The sequence below is a fragment of the Pristiophorus japonicus genome, chromosome 5 (genome assembly GCF_044704955.1).
Source record: "Pristiophorus japonicus isolate sPriJap1 chromosome 5, sPriJap1.hap1, whole genome shotgun sequence".
Taxonomy (NCBI): domain Eukaryota; kingdom Metazoa; phylum Chordata; class Chondrichthyes; family Pristiophoridae; genus Pristiophorus; species Pristiophorus japonicus.
This window is the reverse complement of record NC_091981.1, coordinates 199,712,392-199,729,631: the sequence shown is the minus strand read 5'-3', so window position 1 is coordinate 199,729,631 and position 17,240 is coordinate 199,712,392. Positions and strand designations below refer to the sequence as shown.

Below are 17,240 nucleotides of genomic sequence, written 5' to 3'. Positions count from 1 at the left end.
CATCTCGGTCTCCTCCCGCGAGTCCCACCACCAAAGAAGCCAGTCGTCTGCCAATTCGATTCACTTCACTGGATACCGCAAAAGCTATGGCCCCCGACAACATCCCGGCTGTTGTGCTGAAGACTTGTGCTCCAGAGCTAGCCACGCCTCTAGCCAAGCTGTTCCAGTACAGCTACAACACTGGTATCTACCCGACAATGTGGAAAATTGCTTAGGTATGTCCTGTTCACATTTAGCAGGGCAAATCCAATCCAGCCAATTACCACCCCATCAGTCTACTCTCAATCATCAGCAAAGTGTTGTCAACAGTGCTATCAAGTGACATTTACTCACCAATGCTCAGTTTCAATTCTGCCAGGACCACTCGGCTACAGATCTCATTACAGCCTTGGTCCAAACCTGGACAAAAGAGCTGAATTCCAGAGATGCGGTGAGAGTGACTGCCCTTGACATCAAGGCAGCATTTGACCGAGTGTGTCAACAAGGTGCACTAGTAAAACTAAAGTCATTGGGAATCAAGGGGAAAACTCTCCACTGGCTGGAGTTATACCTAGCACAAAGGAAGATTGTTGTGGTTGTTGGATGTCAATCATCTCAGCCCCAGGACATTGCTTCAGGAGTTCCTCAGCGCAGTGTCCTGGGCCCAACCATCTTCAGCTGCTTCAACAATGAACTTCCCTCCGTCATAGGGTCAGAAGTGGGGATATTTGCTGATGATTGCACAGTCCCATTCGCAATTCTTCAGATAATGAGCAGTACGTGCCCACATGTGGCAAGACCTGGGCGACATTCAGCTTCGGCTGAGTAATATTTGTGCCACACAAGTACCAGGGAATGACTACTTCCAACAAGAGAAAGTTTAACCACCGCCCCTTGACATTCAATGGCATTGCCATCGCCAAATCCCCAAACATCAACATCTTGGGGGTCACCATTAACCAAAACGTTAACTTGACTATGCACATAAACACTGTGGCAACAAGAGCAGGTCAGAAGCTGGATATTCTGTGGAGGGTGTCTCACCTCCTCACTCCCCAAAGCCTTTCCACCATCTACAAGGCACAAGTCAGGGGTGTGTTGGAAAACTCTCCACTTGCCTGGATGAGTACAGCTCCAACAACACTGAAGAAGCTCGACACCATCCAAGACAAAGAAGCCACATTGATTAGCGCCCCATTCACCACCGGCGCACCGTGGTTACAGTGTGTACCATCTACAAGATGCAGTGCAGCAACCCGCCAAGGCTTCTTTGTCAGCATCTCCCAAACCCGTGACCTCTACCATCGAGAAGGACAAGGGCAGCAGGTGCATTGAAAACCATCACATCCAAGTTCTGGCACTGGAAAATTTTGCCATTCCTTCATCGTCGCTGGGTCAAAATTCTGGAACTTCTTCCCCAACAGCACTGTGGGAGTAGCTTCATCACATGGACTGCAGCAGTTCAAAGCAGCAGCTCATCACCACCTTCTCAAGAGCAATTAGGAATGCGCAATAAATGCTGGCCTTGCCAACGAGTCCCACATCTCATGAATACATTTTAAAAATTGCTATGCTACCAAAGAGATTTCCAAAGAACAAGTGGGGGAATCATAAGCACTGTACAATTTATGTTGGGTATAACAATACAAGATCAAAACTTTTCATCCATCACAAACCAAATTTTGAGAATGCTTCCACTTGTAATTGTATAACTCCAGAGTGCAAGGTTTATGGGAAGCTGCTTGAGACTGGACATCTTGTAAAACAGTTCTTAAGACTTTAACCTGTCCCATTTAGTTGCCAAACTACTGCCAAACTCCATGTTTCTGGCTGGCACATCATGCAAAATGGAACCAATGCTTTGAGGATCAGCATTAGGTCAAAAAGAACATAAGAGAACAACTGGAGGCCTCGGATAAAGCAAAATACTACCAGATCTGGGCATATACAGTACATAGAAACATAGAAAATAGGTGCAGGAGTAGGCCATTTGGCCCTTCGAGCCTGCACCAACATTCAATAAGATCATGGCTGATCATTCACCTCAGTACCCCTTTCCTGCTTTCTCTCCATACCCCTTGATCTCTTTAGCCGTCAAGGCCATATCTAACTCCCTCTTGAATATATCTAACGAACTGGTATCAACAACTCTCTGCGATAGAGAATTTCAGAGGTTAACAACTCTCGGAGTGAAGAAGTTTCTCCTCATCTCAGTCCTAAATGGCTTATCTCTTATCATTTAGACTGTGACCCGTGGTTCTGGACTTTCCCAACATTGGGAACATTCTTCCTGCATCTAACCTGTCCAGTCCCGCCAGAATTTTGTGTTTCTATGAGATCCCCTCTCATTCTTCTAAACTCCAGTGAATACAGGCCCAGTCGATCCAGTCTCTCCTCATATGTCAATCCCGCCATCCCGGGAATCAGTCTGGTGAACCTTCGCTGCACTCCCTCAATAGCAAGAATATCCTTCCTCAGATTAGGAGACCAAAACTGAACACAATATTCAAGGTGAGGCCTCCCCAAGGCCCTGTACAACTGCAGTAAGACCTCCCTGCTCCTATACTCAAATCCCCTAGCTATGAAGGCCAACATACCATTTGCCTTCTTCACCACATGCTGTACCTGCATGCCAACTTTCAATGACTGATGTACCATGACACCCAGGTCTCGTTGCACCTCCCCTTTTCCTAATCTGCCGCCATTCAGATAATATTCTGCCTTCATGTTTTTGCCACCGAAGTGGATAACCTCACATTTATCCACATTATACTGCATCTGCCATGCATTTTCCCACTCACCTAACCTGTCCAAGTCACCCTGCAGCCTCTTAGCATCCTCCTCACAGATCACACCTCCACCCAGCTCAGTGTCATCTGCAAACTTGGAGATATTACACTCAATTCATTCATCTGAATCATTGATGTATATTGTAAATAGCTGGGGTCCCAGCACTGAGCCCTGTGGCACTCCACTAGTCACTGCCTGCCATTCTGAGAAGGACCCGTTTATACCTACTCTCTGCTTCCTGTCTGCCAACCAGTTCTCTATCCACGTCAGTACATTACCCCCAATACCATGTGCTTTAATTTTGCACACTAATCTCGTGTAGGACCTTGTCAAAAGCCTTTTCAAAGTCCAAATGCACCACATCCACTGGTTCTCCCTTGCCTACTCTACTTGTTATATCCTTAAAAAATTCTAAAAGATTTGTCAAGCATGATTTCCCTTTCATAAATCCATGCTGTCTTGGACCGATCCTTTCACTGCTTTCCAAATGCGCTGCTATTTCATTTTTAATAATTGATTCCAACATTTTCCCCACTACTGATGTCTGGCTAACCGGTCTATAATTATCCGTTTTCTCTCTCCCTCCTTTTTTAAAAAGTGGTGTTACATTATCTATCCTCCAGTCCATAGGAACTGATCCAGAGTCAATAAGACTGTTGGAAAATGATCACCAATGCATCCACTATTTTCTGGCCAATTTATATGCCTCTTCCTTGGATTTAACATTATCCCTAATTTCCCTTGTTAACCACGGTTGAGCCACCTTCCCCGTTTGTTTTTACTCCAGACAGGGATGTACACAATTGTTGAAGTTCATCCATGTGATCTTTAAATGTTTGCCATTGCCTATCTACCGTCAACCCTTTAAATATCATTTGCCGGTCTATTCTAGCCAATTCACATCTCTTACCATCGAAGTTACCTTTCCTTAAGTTCAGGACCCTAGTCTCTGAATTAACTGTGTCACTCTCCATCTTAATAAAGAATTCTACCATATTATGGTCACTCTTCCCAAGGGGCCTCGCACAACAAGATTGCTAATTAGTCCTTTCTCATTACACATCACCCACTCTAGGATGGCCAGCCCTCTAGTTGGTTCCTCAACATATTGGTCTAGAAAACCATCCCTAATACACTCCAGGAAATCCTCCTCCACCGTATTGCTACCAGTTTGGTTAGCCCAATCTATATGTAGACAAAAGTCGTCCATGATAACTGCTGTATCTTTATTGCACGCATCCCTAATTTCTTGTTTGATGCTGCCCCCAACCTCACGACTACTGTTTGGTGGTCTGTACACAACTCCCACTCGCGTTTTCTGCCCTTTGGTATTCTGCAGCTCTACCCATACAGATTCCACATCATCCAAGCTAATGTCCTTCCTTACTGTTGCGTTAATTTCCTCTTTAACCAGCAACGCTACCTCACCTCCTTTTCCTTTCTGTCTATCCTTCCTGAATATTGAGTTCCCAGCCTTGGTCACCCTGGAGCCATGTCTCCATAATCCCAATTATATCATATTCGTTAATAGTTGCCTGCGCAGTTAATTCGTCCACCTTATTACAAATACTCCTCGCATTGAGGCACAGAGCCTTCAGGCTTGTCTTTTTAACACTCTTTGTCCCTTTAGAATTTAGCTGTAATGTGGCCCTTTTTGATTTTTTGCCTTGGATTTCTCTGCCCTCCACTTTTACTATTCTCCTTTCTATCTTTTGCTTCTGCCCTCATTTTACTTCCCTCTGTCTCCCTGCATAGGTTCCCATCCCCCTGTCCTCCCCCTCCCCAATAGCACTAGCAAACACTCCCCCTAGGACATTGGTTCTGGTCCTGCACAGGTGCTGATTGTCCGGTTTGTACTGGTCCCACCTCCCCCAGAACCGGTTCCAATGTCCCAGGAATTTGAATCCCTCCCTCCTGCACCACTCCTCAAGCCACGAATTCATCTTAGCCATTCCTACTCTGACTAGCACGTGGCACTGGTAGCAATCCTGAGATTACTAGCTTTGAGGTCCTACTTTTTAATTTAACTCCTAGCTCCCTAAACACAGCTTGTAGGACCTCATCCTGTTTTTTACCTATATCGTTGGTACCTATACGTAAGACGACAGCTGGCTGTTCACCCTCCCCTTCCAGAATGCGCTGTAGCCGCTCCGAGACATCCTTGACCCTTGCACCAGGGAGGCAACATACCGTTCTGGAGTCTCGTTTGCGGCCGCAGAAACGCCTATCTATTCCCCTTACAATAGAATCCCCTATCACTATTGCCCCAAGTTTCCACATGATTTGCGCCTGATTTTTAGGAGCAACTGGTGGAGAACGGACTATCTTAGAAATCGCAATTCTCCACATTTTTTTTTCTGCAGTTCTAGTCAGGTAGAACAGTTCTACTTTGGAACAGAATTTTTTCTTCAAAAGGGGGCGTGTCCGGCCACTGACGCCTGATTTCAAAGTTTCCACAATGAAAACGTACTCCAAACTAACTTAGAATGGAGCAAGTGAAGATTTTTGTCGAACTGAAAAAACCTGTTCTACACATTAAAAAAATCAGGCGCAGGTTAAAAATTAGGCGTCCAGAACGAGGTGGGGGGGGAAGGGAAGTCTTTAAATTCTACAATAAATCCTTATTTATACTTCTACAAATAAATCCAACCTGAATAAACATTTAGAAGCAAAGAAAAGATTAAATGAACCATCTTCCTACCTGTGTGAAAGTGCTTCAGCCAGCCTCACAAGTTCGTTCGTTCATTCCCGACGGCAGGGGGGGGGGGGGGGGGAGGAGGAAGCCATTCCCGACGGCGGGCGGGCGGGCCCGACCGACTGCCCGCCTGCCCGAATGCAGCAGGGGGGGGGAGGAAGACGTTCCCGACGGCGGGCGGGCACGACCGCAGCGGGGGGGGGGGGGGGGGGGGGGAGAGGGAGGAAGACGTTCCCGACGGTGGGCGGGAAGGAGACAGTGAGAAGGCTGCAGGAAGCCTCAGTGCTGATGGCAATGTGCTTTTATTAAAAAATGTTAAAAAATTAAACAGCTACAAAGAACTACAAAAATGGCCGAGTGCCAATGTTTCCTTCACACTGCGCGTGCGCGAACGCTCCAACGCGCACGCGCAGGGTTGCCGGCCAGAAAAAAATTAATTTAAATAGTACCCGCCCCCTCCCACTTACAAAATCGGCGCGAGTGTAGGCTCCGCCCCCCTGGGCGCCGCGCCAAACAGACAAGGAGCTGCAGGGCTCTCCAGAATCGCAAGTTTTTTTTCCGGTGCCGTTTTAGGCGCGACAAACGGGCGCCCAGCTCGGAGGGGCGCCCGTTTGTTATCGTGTGGAAACTTGGGCCCTATAGCTCTCCTGCTCTTTTTCCTGCCCTCCTGTGCAGCAGAGCCACCCCTGGTGCCATGGACTTTGCTGCTGCTGCCTTCCCCTGATGAGTCATCTCCCCCAACAATACCCAAGGTGGTGTATCTCTTTCGGAGGGTGATGCCCGCAGGGGACCCCTGCACTACCATTTTCCGGATTAGAACACAAAATATACTTACCATAATTCAATTACATAAAATCTTAGAAAATTACTTAGAATCTTAGGAACAGATCATTTCATAGAATCATACAATCATAGAAATTAAAGCATGGAAGGAGGCCATTTCAGCCCATCGTGTCCACGCCGGCCAACAAAGCTATCCAGCCTTATCACACTTTCCAGTTCTTGGTCCGTAGACCTGTAGGTTACGGCAGTTAAAGTACTTTTTAAATGTGGTGAGGGTTACTGCCTCTACCACCCTTTCAGGCAGTGAGTTCCAGACCACCACCATGCTCTGGGTGAAGAAATTTCCCCTCCGATCCCCTCAAACCCTCGTACCAATTACTTTAAATCCATGCCCCCTGGTTCTTGACCTCTCTGCTAAGGGAAATAGGTCCTTCCTATCCACTCTATCTGGGCCCCTCATAATTGTGTATACCTCAATGAGGTCTCCTCTCAGCCTCCACTGTTCCAAACCCAGCCTTTCTAATCTTTTCTCATAGCTAAAATTCTCCAGTTCAGGCAACATTCTCTTAAATCTCCTCTGTACCTCTGTGCAATCACATTTTTCCTGTAATGTGGTGACCAGAACTGCACGCAGTGCTCTAGCCAGTGTTTTATACAGTTCAAACATAACCTCCCTGCCCTTGTATTCTATGCCTCGGCTAATAAAGGCAAGTATTCAGTCGGCCTTCTTAACCACCTTATCTACCTGGCCTGCTACCTTCATAGATCTGTGGACTTGCACTCCAAGGTCCCTTTGTTCCACTACACTTCTCAGGGTCTTACCATTTAATGTGTATTCCCTTGGCTTGTTGGCCCTCCCAAAATGCATTACTTCACACTTCTCCGGATTGAATTCCATTTACCACTGTTCTGCCCACCTGACCAGTTCATTGATATCTTCCTGCAGTCTGCAGCTTTCTTCTTCATTATAAACCACACAGCCGATTTTAGTATCATCGACAAACTTCTTAATCATACCATTTGCATTCAAATCTAAATCATTGATATATACCATAAAAAGCAAAGGACCGAGTATTAAGCCCTGCAGATCACCAGTCGCAAAAACACCATCAACCATTACCCTTTGCTTCCTGCCTCTGAGCAAATTTTGGATCCAACTTGCCAGTTTGTGATGGATCCCATGGGCTTTTACTTTCGTGACCAGTCTGCCATGTGGGACCTTATCAAAAGCCTTATTAAAATCCATATATATTACATCAAATGCACAACACTCATCAACCCTCCTTGTTACCTCCTCAAACAATTCAATCAAGTTAGTCAGTCATTACCTTCCCTTAACAAATCCATGCTGACTGTCCTTGATTAATCCATGTCTTTGTAAATGAAGATTTATCCTGTCCCTCAGAATTTTTTCCCACCATCGAGGTTAGGCATTGGTCTATCCCTTTCTCCCTTTTTAAGCAAAGATACAACGTTATCAGTCCTCCAGCACCACACCTGTAGCCAGAGAGGATTGGAAAATGGTAGTCAGAGGCTCTGCTATTTCCTCTTTTGCTTCTCTTAACAGCCGAGGATACATTTCATCCAGGTCTGGGAATTTATCCACTTTCAAAGCTGCTAAACCCCTTAATACTTGCTCTCTCATTATTTTTATTTCATATAATATTTCACACTCCTCCTCCCTGATTGCAGTGTCCGCATCACCCCTCTTTTGTGAAAATAGAAGCAAAGTATTCATTAAGAATAATCCCCACGTCTTCCACCTCCACACACACATTACCTTTATGGGGGTAGAATTTGACCAGTACAGATTTCCGGCGCATTCACCAGAGGTCTGCCTTGAAGTGCTCCAAAAATCTTCGGGTCGAGTTTGGCCGCTTCCCAGCCTCTCCTCGATGGTGGCGTAGCATGGCCACTGGATTCAGGGGCGGAGCCAGGTCCCGACACTGAAAATTGAACAGTGCCGGGACCTCTGCACATGCACGAGAGACTGTGCGCGCATGCGCAGTAGCTCCTCGCCCCCAGAATCTGAGAGTGTGTGCTGCAGGCTATGTGGGAAGGGCCGAAGCGCGCCGCCCCTATTCCTGGCTGAATGGGCTCCCTCATCGACGGCCTGCTGCCTTCCCGGGCTGTGTTTTGGGAGGACTTCTATTTTTTATTTGTCATTGATTGATTGATTGTTTATTACTTTGGTCTTGGTGCTTTAGGTGCAGGGTTCCTTCGATTTTTTATTTGTTAATTAATTGCTTATTACTTTTTGTGCTTTGTAAGTCTTGGTGCTAGGTGCAGGTCCTCTCAGCTTCCTTGTATTTTTTTTATTTATTATTGAATGCTTATTTTTGTGCTTTGTTTCGTGCTTAGTGCTTTAGAATGTACCTACCTGCGCTGATTTCTTAACTCTCCGCAAGGGTTTTCTGTGCGGCCACAAGTGGCCACATACACACTGGTCTAAGTTAGTTTGGAGCAACTATTAGCTGTCCAAACTGGCTTAAATGGCCAAAACAGGCGTAGGTGGCTGGCAACGCCCCCTTTTGAAAATAAAATTTTTTTAAATCCTAACTAACTCACTCACACTGGCGCAAATTGAATGTGCAGAATGGGGATTTTTAAGATACTCCAGAAAAATCAAGTTTCTCCAAAAAAAATGGAGCAACTCCTGGCCAAATTTGGGCCCATGGTCTCCAATAGTCCTTACTCTTTCTTTAGCTATTCTCTTGCTCTTAATGTATTTATAAAACATCTTTGGGTTTTCCTTGATTTTACTTGCCAAATTGTTTTCATGCTCTCTCTTTCTTTCCTAATTCATTTTAATTTAATTGAATTGCACCCCCGCACTTTCTATACTCCGAGAGTTTCTGCAGTATTGCACCCTCTGTATCTGTCATAAGCTTCCCTTTTTTTCTTTATCATGAATGCTCCTTGACATTCAGGGGGCTCTAGATTCGTTAGTCCCACTCTTTTTCTTTAAGGGAACATACTTGCTCGGAACCGTCCGTATCTCCTCCTTGAATGCCTCCCATTGCTCTGACACTGATTTACCTTCCAGTAGCTGTTTTCAGTCCACTATGACTAAATCACCTCTCAGCTTAACAAAATTGGCCTTTCCCCAATTGAGAACTTTTATTCCTGGTCTATCTTTGTCCTTTTCCATAGCTAACCTAAATCTAACTGAATTATGATCACTATTACCAAAATGCTCTCCCACTGATACCCCTTCCAACTGCCCAGCTTCAGTCCCTAAAACTAAGTCTAGAACTGCCCTCACTCTTGTTGGCCTTGATACATACTGGCTAAAAAAGTTTTTCTGAATGTAATTTGAGGAATTTCGCACCCTCTATACCTTTCACACTAATTTTATCCCAGTCTATTTAGGGTAGTTGAAATCTCTTACTATTACTGCTCAATAGTTTTTGCACTTCTCAGAAATTTGCCTACATATTTGCTCCTCTATCTCCCTCAGATTGTTTGGTGGTCTATAGCACACTCCCAGCAGTGTGATCGCCCTTTTTAGTTCTTCAATTCGACCCATATAGCCTCATTTGACGATACTTCCAACATATCATCCCTCCTCACAACTGTAATTGTTTCTTTAATCAATACTGTTAACCACCTCCTTTTTTTACCCCCCCTCTTTATCCCATCTGAAAACACTGTAACCAGGAATGCTGAACTGCCATACCTGCCCTTCTTTCAGCCATGTCTCAGTAATAGGTATATTATCATATTCCCAAGTGTCTAACTGTGCTCTCAGCTCATCTGCCTTATTCCCTATACTCCTTGCATTGAAGTACAGGTTGGACCTCTATGGTCCGGCATCCTTGGGACCTGACTGGTGCCGGAACAGAGCATTTGCCGAACCACGGAAGGTCACATCGAGCCCAGGCTTACCGGTACCTGATGACAGTGCCCAGGCTCCTGAATACCTCCACCACGCTCTGGCTGAGAAACTCGGGCCTCGGGCCGCCGATCCCGCACCCGTCGCTGCCTCAGCACCGCCCTCAGCCGCCAGACCCACGGCTGCACACGCACCACCGCCACACCCACTGGTCTTCCCCCCCGCCCCCACCACCACACTCGCACCCCTCTCCTCTGCTGCCTCTGCACTCGGTGTCACCGCAAGACCCGCCGCCACACTCACAGCACACCCCCCATTCCTCCCTCCACCGCCACCGGACCCACAGCTGCACTCGCACCACCTCTGCAATCACCCCCCCTCCCGCCGCTGCCTCCGACACACCCGCCACCGCCATTCCTCCTTCCGCTGCCACCGCACTCGCACTGCTCACCCCACCCCTGCCGCCTCCTCTGCCGGTTCCGCATCCCTCTCTGCCGCCATTCAAGCTCCAGGCAAGGAACTGATGCCGAACCTCGGATGGTTTCGATGAGTGTCCTGGACTGGAGAGGTACAACCTGTATATACCATTTCGTACTGCCACATTTCCTTGTGGATCTATTTTCTAGCCCTTGTTTCCTGTGTCTTCCAAATTCACATTCTACTTTTCTGCGTTCCAAATCCAGTTCGCTTCTCTCCCTACTGAGTCTATTCTCAGGTTCACATCACCTGCTAGACTAGTTTAAACGCTCCCCAACAGCACGAGCAACGCTTCCCCCCCACCCACCGTGAGGATATTGGATCCAACTATATTGCGGTATTATTTGTCTGGCTTGTACAGGTCCCACCTCCCCCAGAAATGCTCCCAGTTCCTCAGGAATCTAAAGCCCTCCCTCCTGCACCATTCTTCCAGCCCCGCATTCATCTGTCCTCTCCTCCTATTTCTGTACTCACGAGCATGTGGCACTGGGTGTAATCCGGAGATTACTACTTTTGAGGTCCTGTTTTTTAATCTCTCTCCTAACTCCCAAAACTCTATCTGCAGATCCTCGTCCCTCTTTCTATCTATGTCATTGGTACCGATATGGACTACGACCTCTGGTTGTTCACCATCTCCCCCCAGAATGCCCTGCAGCCGCTCGGTGACTATCCTTGACCCTGGCACAAGGGAGGCAACATATCATCCTGGAGTCATGTCTGCGGCCGCAGAAATGCCCATCTGCTTCCGTAACTCCCCTAACATTCGGCCAATCTATTCTTTTTTTTCTCTCCACATCAGCCACCTTGAGTTGTACCACTCGTCTGCTTGCTCCACATACCGTTTAATATTCCTTTTTTTAAGTAAATATCTCAGGTACCTTCAAAAGAATTTATGAATTCTGCTTCTACAAATGTTGTGGGAATGAGTTCCATATTGTGAGAATTGTTCATTTTTATTAGTGATTGTCTTACATTTCGACCCTCTTGTTACCATCTCTCTGGCCAATGAAAATACCTGTAATTTATTACTATTTACCATATTGCAGGCTCATAATAATCTTGAGGACCCTCGATCAGGCCACCTCTTAACTTCAGCCTGAGTGAAGATAGTCTTAATTTCTCTTCATAGCAGCAACCTCTCAAATCTGGTCAATCCCACTGAATCTGCATTGCATCTTTTCTATTGCTTTTACATCTGTCCTAAAATGGAGTGGGAAAAACTGCACACAATTCACCAACTGCAGCAAATTGGTACATGTTACTTGATGAATAAGCTTCAGTCGACAAAGAGAAGAATGTTATAACCTAGTGGGAGTAAAATGTAATTGCAAAAGTTAGATACATGTCAAATATTTTGTGTCAATGAATGATTCATTATTTTTTTTTTTTTTACAGTGAGGTTGAGTTTTTGGTTTAAAAACAACATTTTGAAAATCAAAATGGTCCAGAGTTATTTGAAGCAACTATCAACATTGCTTGTCTGCATAATACCTCTAGGCCTTGTTTCTTTACTTTCTGAAGTAGTATCTGTAAGCACTTTGTGAAGTCGGTGAAGTTCTGATCCGGTGTATCAATGATCTCACACTCCTAGAAAAATAAATGGAGAAATTATTGGGGTCAAAGAATAGATTAATAAGTCTACATATTTTGCCTCCACAACCAAATACAATAATGAGCTCTTCCTTGGAGTGGGAGCATCCAAGACTTAGTATATTGTAAATTATCTTTCAGGCATATCAAGAGCAGCACTAAGACATTCTGGGGGGAAGAGGGTGAACAGCCAGAGGTCATGGTCCATATCAGTACCAATGACATAGGTAAAAGAGGGATGAGGTCCTGCAGGCAGATTTTAGGGAGCTAGGAGAGAGATTAAAAAGCATGACTTCAAAGTTAGTAATCCCCAGATTACTCCCGGTGCCACGAGCTAGTGAATACAGAAATAGGAGGATAGAGCAGATGAATTCATAGCTGGAGAGATGGTGCAGGAGGGAGGGCTTTAGATTTCTGAGGCATTGGAACCGCTTTTGGGGGAGGTGGGACCTGTATAAGCCAGACAAGTTGCACCTTAACAGAGCTGTGACCAATATCCTCACGGGGAGTTTGCTAGTGCTGTTGGGGAGGGTTTAAACTAGCTTGGCAGGGGGATGGGAACCGGAGAATAGATTCAGTAGGGAGGGAAGTAAAGCTGGAATTGGAAAGCAAAAACATAGAAAGTGAATCTGAAGGACAGAGGGAACTAGAAAGTAGTTATCCAGGAGGTTTGGCTGTGCTAAATGGTATATACTTCAATGCAAGGAGTATAACAAATAAGGCAGATGAGCTGAGAGCACAGGTAGACAATTGGGAGTATGATATTATAGCTATTACACATACATGGTTAAAAGAGGGGCAGGAATGGCAACTCAACATTTCTGGTTACAGGATTTTCAGACCGGATAGAGAGGGGTAAAAAAGGGAACGGGGCCGCGGTATTGTTTAATAGATTACAGCTGTAAGGAGGGATGATATATTAAAGAGATCATCAAACGAGGTCATATGGGTTATAGAAAAATAGAAAATAGGTGCAGGAGTCGACCATTCGGCCCTTCGAGCCTGCACCGCCATTCAATGAGTTCATGGCTGAACATGCAACTTCAGTCCCCCATTCCTGCTTTCTCGCCATACCCCTTGATCCCCCTAGTAGTAAGGACTACATCTAACTCTTTTTTGAATATATTTAGTGAATTGGCCTCAACAACTTCCTGTGGTAGAGAATTCCACAGGTTCACCACTCTCTGGGTGAAGAAGTTTCTCCTCATCTCGGTCTTAAATGGCTTACCCCTTATCCTTAGACTGTGACCCCTGGTTCTGGACTTCCCCAACATTGGGAACATTCTTCCTGCATCTAACATGTCTAAACCCGTCAGAATTTTAAACGTTTCTATGAATCCCCTCTCATTCTTCTGAACTCCAGTGAATACAAGCCCAGTTGATCCCGTCTTTCTTGATATGTCAGTCCCAGGAATCAGTCTGGTGAACCTTCGCTGCACTCCCTCAATAGCAAGAATGTCCTTCCTCAAGTTATGAGACCAAAACTGTACACAATACTCCAGGTGTGGCCTCACCAAGGCGCTGTACAACTGTAGCAACACCTCCCTGCCCCTGTACTTAAATCCCCTCGCTATGAAGGCCAACATGCCATTTGCTTTCTTAACCGCCTGCTGTACCTGCATGCCAACCTTCAATGACTGATGTACCATGACACCCAGGTCTCGTTGCAACTCCCCTTTTCCTAATCTGTCATCATTCAGATAATCGTCTGTCTCTCTGTTTTTAGCACCAAAGTGGACAACCTCACATTTATCCACATTATACTTCATCTGCCATGCATTTGCCCACTCACCTAACCTATCCAAGTCATTCTGCAGCCTCATAGCAGCTCACACTGCCACCCAACTTAGTGTCATCTGCAAATTTGGAGATACTACATTTAATCTCCTCGTCTAAATCATTAATGTACAATGTAAACAGCTGGGGCCCCAGCACAGAACCTTGCGTTACCCCACTAGTCACTGCCTGCCATTCTGAAAAGTACCCATTTACTCCTACTCTTTGATTCCTGTCTGCCAACCAGTTCTCAATCCACGTCAGCACACTACCCCCAATCCCAAGTGCTTTAACTTTGCACATTAATCTCTTGTGTGGGACCTTGTCGAAAGCCTTCTGAAAGTCCAAATACACCACATCAACTGGTTCTCCCTCGTCCACTCTACTGGAAACATCCTCAAAAAATTCCAGAAGATTTGTCAAGCATGATTTCCCTTTCACAAATCCATGCTGACTTGGACCTATCATGTCACCTCTTTCCAAATGCACTGCTATGACATCCTTAATAATTGATTCCATCATTTTACCCACTACCGCTATCAGGCTGACCGGTCTATAATTCCGTTTTCTCTCTCCTTCCTTTTTTAAAAAGTGGGGTTACATTGGCTACCCTCCACTCCATAGGAACTGATCCAGAGTCTATGGAATGTTGGAAAATGACTGTCAATACATCCGCTATTTCCATCTCAGCATCAATATCTGCTTTTGTTGACCAGAGGCTCCCGAGGTATGGGAAATGGTCCATGTTGTCGAGGGCCGCGCTGTGAATCTTGATGACTGGGGGGCAGTACTGTGCGACGAGGACAGGCTGGTGGAGGACCTTTGTCTTACGGATGTTCAGCGTAAGGCCCATACTTTCAGATGCCTCGGTGAATACATAGACTATATCCTGGAATTCAGCCTCAGAATGTATGCAGACGCAGGCGTCATCCACGTACTGTAGCTCAACGACAGAAGTTGGGGTGATTTTGGACCTGGCCTGGAGGCAGTGTAGGTTAAGCAGCTTTCCACTTGTTCTGCAGTTTAGTTCCACTCCAGCGGGGAGCTTGTTAACTGTGAGGTGGAGCATGGCAGTGAGGAAGATTGAGAAGAGGGTTGGAGCGATGAGGCAGCCCTGTTTGACCCCGGTCCGGACGTGGATTGGGTCTGTAATGGATCCATTGGTAAGGATCACGGCCTGCATGTCATCATGGAGCAGGCGAAGGATGTTGACAAACTTTTGGGGGCATCCGAAACGGAGGAGGACGCTCCATAGACCCTCATGGTTGATAGTGTCAACGGCCTTTTTAAGATCGAAAAAGGCCATGTATAAGGGTTGGCGCTGCTCCCTGCATTTTTCCTGCAGCTGTCGTGCTGCAAAGATCATGTCCGTTGTGCCCCGTAGGGGACGAAATCTGCAGTGTGATTCCGGGAGGAGCTCCTCGGCCACAGGGAGAAGATGGTTGAGGAGAACTCTAGTGACAACTTTCCCAGTGGCTGATAGCAGGGAGATTCCCCTGTAGTTGCCGCAGTCGGACTTGTCCCCTTTTTTAAAGATGGTCACGATCACTGCAGCTCTGAGATCTTCCGGCATGCTCCCCTCCATCCAGATGAGAGAGATGAGGTCATGTATCCGTGCCAACAGCGCCTCTCCGCCATACTCAGCAGGAATTCCATCCGCACCCGTAGCCTTGTTATTCTTCAGCTGTTTTATGGCTTTGCCTACCTCGTGCAACGTTTGGGTTTCATTGAGGTGGTGGCGGGTCGCATGCTGCGGGATGGAGTCGAGAACACTCGAGTCAAAGGCAGAGTCTCGATTGAGGAGATCTTCAAAGTGCTCCTTCCAGCGGGCCCTGACAGCCTCGGTGTACTTGATGAGCGTTTCCCCGTTCTTGGCCAGGAGTGGGGTGGGGCCTTGGGAGTTTGGACCATAGTGGCCTTGACTGCAATGAAGAATCCTCGCATATCGTGGCTGTCGGCCAGTTGTTGTATCTCCTGTGCTTTCTCCATCCACACCTGTTCTTTTGGTCCCGGGTTTTTTGTTGGACCTCAGCCTTGAGCAGTCTGTAACGTTGCTTTGCTGCTCCTGAGTTGGGTTCTTGCTTGAGACTCAGAAATGCTCTGCGCTTGCGATCTATTAGTTCTTGGATCTCCTGATCATTTTCATCAAACCAGTCCTGGTGTTTTCTGGTTGAGTGACCAAGTGTCTCTTCACAGGCACTGGTTATGGAGACCTGGAGGGCAAACCAAGCGCTGTGGGCATTCATCATCTCGGTCATCAAGACACGCCAGATTAGCTGTGAGGCGCTGGCTGTATAGGGTTCTCTTAGCTGGGTCACTAAGTGCCCCGGCGTTAACTTTTTTGCGGCACTGCTTCTGTTGTCCCCTCTGCTTTGGGGCTATGTCAATGCCTTTGATGGATCGGATTAGGCAGTGGTCCGTCCAGCAGTCGTCAGCTCCTGTCATGGTGCGGGTGATGCACACTTCCTTGCGACCCCTGGCTCGGATGATGACATAGTCGAGCAGGTTGCCAGTGTTTGGAGCGAGGGTGTTGCCACGATGCCTTGTATTTGTCCCTCTGGCAGAACAGGTTGTTGGTGATGAGGAGTTCATGTTCCAGAGATTTTGTCAGGAGTAGGGTACCACTGGAGTTGGCCTTCTCTACCCCCTCTCTGCCAATCACGCCTCCCCAGAGGGCTGTGTCTTTGCCGACCCTAGCATTAAAGTCATCTCGGAGGATCAACTTGTCGCCCGTGGGGACGTGGGACAGGGATGTCTCGAGGTTGGAATAGAAACCCTCTTTAGCGTCATCCGTTGCATCGAGTGTTGGGGCGTATGCACTGATGACTGTGGCGCATTGGTTCTGGGATAGAGTAAGGTGAAGAGTCATGAGGCGTTCGTTAACCCAGCAGGGGGAGTCTTTGAGGCAGTCGACCAGCTCATTTTTGACGGCGAAGCTGACTCCATGAAGGCAGCGTTCTTCCTCTGGTTCTTTCCAAAAAAAGGTGTAACCTCCACATTGTTCCTTGAGTTGGCTTTCTCCTGCCCGCCGGGTCTCGCTTAGGGCAGCGATGTCGATGTCAAAATGTCCAAGTTCTTGGGCAACTATAGCGGTTCGGCACTCCGGCCTGTTGCTGTTGGAATTGTCCATGAGGGTCCTGACAATCCAGGGCCAGCGTCGAACCGGCCGAAGGGACTCCGGGGCCGATCGTCCGAAGGGACCAATCTGCCCTAATTTCTTCGAGGTGCCGGAATCCCTACTACTGACATACATCTTAAACTTTTAATCAATTTTTAAACTTTTAATCAACTTTTAAACAATTTGGGAAAACTTTT

The 17,240-nt window shown here is 46.7% G+C and overlaps 1 protein-coding gene across 9 annotated transcripts in view; it reads right to left on the bottom strand.

Annotated features, from left to right (window-relative positions):
- The window catches only part of tpk1 (thiamin pyrophosphokinase 1), a 691,620-nt gene that overhangs the window by 363,226 nt on the left and 311,154 nt on the right, over positions 1 to 17,240 (bottom strand). For all 9 annotated transcript variants that reach the window (XM_070881207.1, XM_070881210.1, XM_070881201.1 and 6 more), the window contains one exon: positions 12,051 to 12,146. In XM_070881207.1, coding sequence (XP_070737308.1) covers positions 12,051 to 12,146 — 96 coding nt within the window. The remainder of the gene's footprint in view (positions 1 to 12,050; positions 12,147 to 17,240) is intronic.